The sequence below is a fragment of the Belonocnema kinseyi genome, chromosome 2, assembly GCF_010883055.1.
Source record: "Belonocnema kinseyi isolate 2016_QV_RU_SX_M_011 chromosome 2, B_treatae_v1, whole genome shotgun sequence".
Classification (NCBI taxonomy): Eukaryota; Metazoa; Arthropoda; class Insecta; order Hymenoptera; family Cynipidae; genus Belonocnema; species Belonocnema kinseyi.
Window position 1 is genome coordinate 443215 of NC_046658.1, and position 9491 is coordinate 452705.

At 30.9% G+C, this 9491-nt stretch overlaps 2 protein-coding genes across 8 annotated transcripts in view; one reads left to right on the plus strand and one right to left on the minus strand.

The window, feature by feature from the left end:
* Nucleotides 1-1819, minus strand: part of LOC117168112 — a 13888-nt gene extending 12069 nt beyond the window's left edge. The window contains exon 1 of the mRNA XM_033353508.1: nucleotides 1741-1819. Coding sequence (XP_033209399.1) covers nucleotides 1741-1756 — 16 coding nt within the window. The 5' untranslated portion in view covers nucleotides 1757-1819. The remainder of the gene's footprint in view (nucleotides 1-1740) is intronic.
* Nucleotides 1-9491, plus strand: part of LOC117168109 (matrix metalloproteinase-14) — a 518894-nt gene that overhangs the window by 361033 nt on the left and 148370 nt on the right. The gene's annotated exons all lie outside the window — the stretch shown is intronic.

Below are 9491 nucleotides of genomic sequence, written 5' to 3' on the forward strand. Positions count from 1 at the left end.
TAGAACGTAAAGAAACGGTAAGACTGCTCAGTAGATAAAAAATATATGTTCATATCATTTCGAAGTCAGAATGCAGATAGTATTTTCAAAGCATAGCAAAAATACGCACAGATAATATAATTTAAATAGATGTATTTTAAACATTAATAAAGTTTTATTATATAAATTATAGCAAATATTCAATTAGACAATCCCCAAGCAGTTTATCTATTCTTGTACTTGATTTAAATAACTAAAATTTTATCCTACTGTAAATTAATATTTTGAAAAATGTATCAAATAATTATTTTCATTAAAACAATAAAATTATTTTTATTTTACATTATTTGTAATTCAAAACTTTGTAATATAATTTTGTAATAAGCAATTAATTTTTGTAATATAATCAATTAATAATGAATCAATCATTTCAAAACATGAAAAGCAATAAACAATGATTTTAATTGAAATATGCGGTACTTACAAATTTTAATCAACAATAAACTTTTATACGAATTTTAAAAAAAAATTAATACCTATACATATATGAACAATTTTGAAATTTTAAAATCAGATAACCATTGCATACCGTCGCAAACCTTTATAAAAATTATATAATTATAACTGACTATACTTAATATATTTAAAGCAGAAAGAAACTTTCAGTATGGAATTTCTAGTCGACATTGATTTATATATCTATAAAGTAAATAATTATTTACTTTATAGATATATAAATCAATGTCGACTAGAAATAAAATAAAATAATGTAACCTACTAAAAATCGATTAAAATATAATCCTTGCGTTATTTAATTTTGTTAAAAAGGATACATTAAAAATAATTATGTGATCAGTTTAGAACATAAAAAGCATTGAATCATTCTGTTAAATTTTACTTGATATTTTTATGAAAATTGTTAATTATAAAAAATATAGCAAATATTAAATTACACAACCTTCAAGTTGATTCTCGATTTATGTACTTAATTTTAAAAAATTAAAATTAAATCTTTATATAAATTAATATTTTGAAAAAAATGCATGAGCTAATACATAATTAATCTGTTCATAATATAAAACTTATTAAAATATAATTTCCATTGAAACATTGATATCACTTTTTATCTACATCTTTTAGAAAATGTTAAATTTCATTCATAAAAGTTTATTCATTAGCGACTTCAAATATTAATTTAAGGAAGAACATTAAAACATATTTACATATGATTTTGAAAATTGAATGAAAATATTTATCTCAAAACAGCAGCACTATTCAAAAAATATTGTTAAATTTTGAAGTGCATTTACTTAAAATTTACTGCAGGACTCATGTGCAAATTACATATTTATGTTATATATGATCAATTTGCTCTTGTATTTAGTTGAGTCTGCTTATTAAATGTATAGCAAATGCAAGGTCAAATTTTACGATTCAAACTCTGGTCACTTGTGTCTGTACCCTGACGGACCGAAAAAACCGAAAGCAACCTCTACAAAGTACCCTTAAAGACCCTACTGAGCCCCCTCCGGTTCCTTCTTAAAAAACTTTAAAAAACAGCAAGATCAGCTTTTAAATTGTTGAAATTCGTGTTCTACGTTAAAATTTTCATTAGAAATTCACGAAGTAATCGCAATCATTTTTTTTAGCGTTCGAAATTTTTAAAAATGTCATTAACTTCTGCTGAAGGTTACTTTAACCGCATCCATAATAGATCAAGTAGTATATTGCGCGCGAAGCTTAAAAATAAAATTCTCTCACTCTCATCCATCGACATGTAGTACTGGCCCACTGGCCATGGCTGGCTCTTTCTAATAAAAGCAGATGGAAGATGAGTAGAATCAATCACCATCCTTAGAGAAGGACAGGTACACTTTCTCGATTTGTTCTCTCTTTCTATTCACTGGTCCACTTCCGACAGCTGTAGCCAGCGCACAGTGGTCTGGAATAGGAATTTACTGGTCATAATCGTCCACAGGTCGTATTTCTTAAACGATTTAAAAGTTTTTTGTAGAAATGCTCAGAAATTAATTTTTAAGAGAATTGTGGCTTACTTTTTAAAAAATTTTTTTCACAGAGCAACAATATATTAAGAAATATAGTGACGAAATTGACCATTTTAACTTTGAGAAGTTTTATCCCAATAAAAAATACAGATAGAAACTCACTATAAGCCGGAATTATTACAAATGCATTCATAGAACATAATTAATTTTAATACTATTTAACTTAATTATTATAAACAATTTCTATAAACAAATTCTTTATAAACGAGTTTTTCTCATAGCAGAATTGATTTTGCTGAACAAAGGTGATTCACAATTATCTTTAAAGCCATTTATATACCTTAAGCTTTAACAAACATAAACAATATAGATTGTTTATAACAATTTAGTTAAGCAAGTCTCCTAATCGGCCGTTTCCGTTGTAGAACAAAATGTTTGTTTCTTCAATAATTATTAGAGTGACATTTATTGCGGTGACTAACCAACGAAATTAAATAAAGAATAATTTATATGATTGTTATAAACAATTTTTCAAAGAAAACTATCATTTATTTTTTTACATACAAAAAGGACGGTTTTCCACTGAAATTATCCGACAATAAACTGACAGTGATTCCAAAATTGGATATGGGACATTAAATGATAATTTACGTAATTGTTAATAACAATTTCTGTAGCAAACTGTCCATAGCAATAACGCTGTACTTGCGTTTTTAGAGGTAACCTATCTTTCATTTGTTTTATGCAACTTCCTGAAAAATAAATGAGGAACAAGTGAAAATAAGGTGCAATAACGCTGTACTTGCGATTCGAGTTCTGAATCGTGATTTATTTATTTCAAGTTTTTTTATAATAATCTCGTTAATATTAAAAGTATCATTTTTTTCATTGATTCAATAACACAAATAAGATTATCACAAAAATGATTGAAGAAAAAATAACTTTTTTCTACGACTAACCGCAGATTGTCACGCATTGTTTTAAAATTGTTATTAACAATTACGCAAATTATTATTTAATGTCCCGTATCCAATTTTGGAATCACTGATAGTTTATTTTTGGATAATTTCAGTGGAAACCCGTCCTTTTTGCATGTATAAAAAATAAACCATAGTTTTGTTAAAAAATTGTTTATAACAATCATATAAATTATTATTTATTTAATTTCGTTGGTTAGTCACCGCAATAAATGTTACTCTAATAATTCTTGAAGAAAAAAACATTTTTTTCTACGAGGAAACAGCCAATTAGGAGACTTGTTTAACTAAATTGTTATAAACAATCTATATTGTTTATGTTTGATAAAGCTCAAAGTATATAAATGGCTTTAAAGACAATTGTGAATCACTTTTGTTCAGAAAAATCAATTCAGCTATGAGAAAAACTCGTTTATAAAGAATTTGTTTATAGAAATGTTTATAAAAACAATAGTTGTTAACTCATGCTGATTTTTTTGTTACAAATTATGTCTCTTTTGAAAAATATTAGCAACTAGCGTGAAATAAACGATTTTTTCTATGATAAAAAAACACTAATAAGAATTTGTTTATAAAAATTGTTTATAATAATTAAGTTAAATATTATTAAAATTAATTAGGTTCTATGAATGCATGTGCAATAATTCTGGCTGATAGTGAGTTTCTATCTGCATTTTTTCTTGAGATAAAAATTCACAAAGCAAAACTGGTCAATTTTGTCACTATATTCCTATTCCAGACCACTGTGCAGCGGTCCAGTACTACTTGCTATATATGTCGATGCAAATCAGTGTTGTTGTCTGAGGTTTCGACGGCGCACAGTGGGAAAATAAGCACCTTTTTTGGACAAAAATCGACCGACAGTGCAATTCTTAGTAGATTTTGATGTCTTTCTTTTAGAAATGACCGTAAGGCTTCCAGTTATAACAAGTAACTGCCGATATTTTAATTCGACTTAACGTAAATTTTTTATTTAACAACAAAGTTACAACTTTTTGTTGCTAAAATTTTCCGTGATATAATTTTTTCTAAAACTTTCAAATTCATTAAAGAAGCTCAGAAATCAATTAAATAAGTGACTAAAAATAATTTCCAGTGGGTTAGAGTAACTACAAAAATTATTAATAATGTTATAAACAAATTAATTCACAAAAGTCATTTTTTCGTGATTCGCAATGATTAGCTAATTTTAACCCACAGCTTTTGTATAAAGTATCATAGATAATGATGTGCGCTTACAATAAGTTAAGAATAGATAATAATTGCCAATTATTGAAACAATTTTTATAAACAAATGCACATTTGGACCATTTTTTCATGAATATGATTTTTTTGCGGAATCAACTTGAAATGTCTTACCAAGGACACCTTGCTGTAATATTTTTCATAGTGATCGAAAAGTGTTGATTATTTAAACAATGTTCATAAACAAATGCACATTTTGACCATTTTTTCATGTATAGGCTTGGTTTTTTTGTGGAATCAATTCGAAATATCTTGCAAAAGACTCTTTGCCATTATATTTTTAATAGTGATAAAAACTGATAATTATTTAAACAATTTTTATAAACAATTGCACATTGAGACCATTTTTTCATTTATAGGCTTGATTTTTTTCGGAATAAATTTGAAATATCTTGCAAAAGAATCCTTCCTGTCATATTGTTTATAGCCATTCATGCTTCAGTGAGTGAAAATCGAGCTCACTTATTGGAAATTGTGATACTCTCAGCCATTTTTGACTTATGTGGACCTGAAAAGGGCCGTTTTCAGGTAGGCATTCGTGCTTCAGTCAGTAAGAATCGAGCTCACTCATTGAAGATTGTGATACTTTCAGCCATTTTTGACTCTTGTGGTCCTGAAAAGGGCCGTTTTTAGGTAGGAATTTATGTTTCATTAAGTAAGAATCGAGCTCACTCCTTGGAGATTGTCATGCTTTCAGCCATTTCTGACAGAGGGTTTATCTTTCTGGATTGTACTTTTCTATAACTGCTTATCAAAGGGTTCGAATGGAGCAGAAGATGATGAAGAACATCTAGGTTCGTCATTTGTCTGTCAGACATTCTGCTGTTATTAGCTCTAACTTTTCTAAAGATTTTATTGTTTCCCTCTTGCTACTCTTCTGAATACCAACCAGTCGATAGCTCAAAAGATTGAATTATATCACTTTCGTGAATAAGCAGCTTATTTACTGATGATGGCATTTTATACCAAGGATAAAGATTTATGCAAAGATCAGCGGTTTCCAAACAGTAAGTCTTCAATTTCGCACAATTAACTATCCTTCCGCACGTTATAACTTGCAATATATCGTAGAATGTGGTGATCAGATCTTGATCCAAACCGGTTATTTTAGCAACAGATTTAGCTTTTCCCAAAAAGGAACGGGCAACATTTCCGGTATTTGTTGTTCCATAACGAGACCAAATTTATAATGTGCCTCATTGTATCGAATTTTAGCTACATATGGTAAGTTGTTAACATGTTTTGATCCAACTCCACAAATATTGCAGCGAGAAGATGCTTTCTGTCCAGTTAGAATATTACATACCTTTTCATTAATCATCGTACACTTCAAGTCAAAGCTAATATCAAAACTCATTCCACTAACACCAATGGAATAGGTACGAACTTTTTCCAGCAGCTTTATGTGATAGTTGTACTCTTTCTTTACAAGAGAATCAGTTTCTTTAAGGAAATTAAATTTAATTATCCTACACAAATTGACAGATGAAGGTGTTTTCTTCACTCTCAGAATCACTGTTATGAGATTCATCGTTTGCATCCACATCATCACTCTTCTTTGACCACTTTCGCCGTGTCATCTGATGCGCAGAAACACCGTCCATACCCCACTTTCCAAAGAGCACTAATTTTTTACCAAAAAGATTAGTAAGGTCATCTTTTTCCATTTGCAACAAGATTCGCTTAACTGTATGACCCAGTAAAATTATGAAATGGACACTTGCTCCTATATTAGATGTCTCTATATGCTCACCATTTCCTGGATAACAAGCTATTTTCGCTTGGGAGATCTTCAAATATGGCGGATATGAATCATTGCCAGTTATTTCTTGACTGTACTTTTTTAGCTGTTCGTATTTCCTCTTCGACAGACCTAAATCCACTACATCGCTAAGATTCTTTGCAATTTATTCTCTTCATCATCTTCCTTACGAAACTGCATCCCAGATTCGCTATCGGACTTATTTTTGATCAATAAAAGTGCTTTGGATCATTCTTCCTTCCTGTAATTTGAAGCAAGTTCATGGACGCGCCTTTTCTTCATCTCTTCGGATCCATCTTCAAATGATAATCGTGGTCTTCCTCTCTTTAGAACATTAGTTAAACCTTTCGTTTGGATATGTGAACAAAGAAAAGGTACCTTGAACTCTGCTTCTAAAAATGCAGCATGATTTTTCACAAACAATACTTTTTCCTACAGACACTTTTCCATTTTCTATTATACACAGGTATAAAAGAGTCAACCAATTATTTTCTTATAACCATTAACTGACTTTCATCAAGAGAAGACGTAGCATTAATATTGTCGAAAATCAAATCTACTCTGTTACATTTTGATTGTGGATCGCTATTCCAAATGATGTCACATAAGTGTTGATTTTTTATTCTTTATTCCATGTTAAAAAATACTTCGAAGGATTCCCTCAATATCTCCGTAGAAACAAGCAGTCTATTTGTGAACGTCTTCCATGAAGCAAATTAAAACAAATGCAGAAAAACAAATCAACGTCGACTTGAACTTGCTCCTGCTACATTCAACTGTTTTTAGGTATAGTTGATACCAAAAACAATTTATTTGTAGCTGCAGCAACTTCAAGTCGTTCCTGATTTTGTTTGCTTATCTTGTTTTATTTTATTTCAAGAAAGACTTATTTGGAAGCAGTCTTTGCCAAGACATTTTCAGCTCATTCTGCCAAAAAATCTAGCCTATTAAAAAAAATCATAAAAATGTGCATTTGTTCATAAATTTTTTAAAAATAATTACCAGTTTCTGTTACTATTAAAAGTATGTCAGCAAAGAGTCTTTTTGCAAGACATTTTGCATTGATTCCGTAAAAAAAAAATCAGAGCTATTTATGAAAAAATCGTCAAAATGTGCATTTGTTTATAAATATTGTTTAAATAATTGGCAATTATTATCTATTCCTAACTTATTGCAAGCGCACATCATTATCTGTGATACTTTATACAAAAGCTATGGGTTAAAATTAGCTAATCATTGCGAATGACGAAAAAATGACTTTTGTGAATTAATTTGTTTACAACATTATTGACAATTTTTGTAGTTACTCTAAACCACTGGAAATTGTTTTTAGTTACTTATTTAATTTATTTATGACCTTTTTAAATGAATTTGAAAGTCTTAGAAAAATGGTAACACGGAAAAGTTTAGCAAAAAAAGTTGTAACTTTGTTGTTCAATAAAAAATTTACGTTAAGTCGAATTAAAATATCCGCACTTACTTGTTATAACTGGAAGCCTCACGGTCATTTCTAAAAAAAACATCAAAATCCGTTAAGAAATGTTCTGTCAATCGATTTTTGTCCAAAAAAGGTGCTTTTTCCCACTGTGCAAGGTGGCGCTAGGTATTTTATTTTTTAAGATTTTTAACGCTGCAAGAAAAAGTATTGCACTTACTTCGTGAGTTTCTAATGCAAATTTTAACGTAGAATCCGAATTTCAACTATTTAAAAGTTGATCTTGCTCTTTTTTGAGTTTTTAAAGAAGGAACCGAAGGGGGACGCAGTGGGGTCCTTAAGGGTACTTAGTAGAGACTCCATTCGGTTCCTTCGGTCCGCCAGGGTAAGCTTTAGAACCACTAAACTGATTTTTCAGACTCTACAATTTGTACACTTAAAAGGTATGAAGAAGTAGGTTTGTCTACTTTACCTTCAACAGAAGTAAAATAATGGGCGTATCATAACATTATACCAACGACTTCAAACTGTGAAGCAATCAACCAGAAATTCTAATAACCTATATATTGTCTTTCACATTAATCAACTTTATAGTTCATTAATTTATTCATTGATCTGCATACTTCTACTGTTATCGACTACAGGAAAAACCATCAACAGATAAGCAAGAACTTATTTTGTTCATCACATCAATCAAGTGTACAGTTCATTAATTTATCCACTGATCTGCATACTTCTAATTTTATCCACTGCAGGGTAAACCATCAACAGACAAGCAACATCTCTCTTGTACCATAACTAATCCAACATGGCGCAAACCATGCTGCTATTGCAATATTTTATATAGGAATATATTAAGAATGGAGAATTAAGTTATACTGAGAATCGTACATATAAAAATTATTTGGTGGGCTTAAAAGGACTCCATGGTTCGTAACCAGCCACTTGACCTGCTCGTTGGGGCGGCCTATTATTCCGTCCGAGTCGAGTCCCGACAGTGCAGTCTTCTACAAGCTACACTAGCTATAGCGAACACGAATGCGAGCCATGGAGCAAGCAGTAGCAGGTGAAATTAGAAAGGGAGACATTAGAAAGAGATAGAAGAGGTAGTGGAGAGCAAAGTAGTATTAGAATATGATCAATTATAAATTCAGACTTGAAGTGCAGAGCAAAGTAGTGTCAGAATATGATCAATTTTTAATTCATACTTAAAGTGCAGAGCAAAGCAGTGTTCAAATTTGATTAATTTTAAATTCAGACTTGTAGCTTTTATAAGATTCGATTTTACTTTAAATCCTGAAAGAAGTACAAAGTAACAGAAACCAAAAAAACACGAATGAGAACATTACAAAAAATCCATTGTTAAAAAAAGGGTTGGCCCTGAAAAAGGCCGATTTTTGTCCTGAAAAGGACAAATTATCTCCAAGTAAATAAATGCTCTAGTACCTCATTGAGGATAGAAGTATCTAATTGCTTCTAAAAGGCTAAAAAAAAGTTCGTCGTTGCTGTTGAACACATTTGTCTAAACATACTCAACTAAATAATGTTCAGTCTGGCTAACTCGCATTTTTCGGAGCCGCCTGCGCAAGTCCCTTTTGCTTTTGGACCAGTGAGACTCAGTGTTTTGCGTATAAACGTTTCGGTCGTTGGGATTCACAAAGTTTTTTGAATGGTTGACAGTTGAGTGCTTGTATCCCAAATCACTGAAATGGCTGTACCCACGCCACAAATCAGTTATAATATGAGTTCCTGGTTCAACGTACCGTTGAATCACACCTTGTAGAGTTTTAGCATCGCGGGATTCAACGTGCGTCAAGAAGCACTTTTTCGTGGTACGGTCAATACCACCGACAATCCATCTCGTACACTTTTTTCGATCTCTGTTATACTTTCTTATTCCGAAGACACTTTCGTCTATTTCAACTATATGCACTACGCCACCAATCTTCTCGCTCTTTTCGATTACACAGGCCAACAATTCTCAAAACCAGAGACCAGACCTACTATACCCGAAGGTTTTTGCTGCGCTGAATCCGAATCTGACCTCAGAAAAATTCCATCACCCTCAGTTTTCGAGATATTCTAAC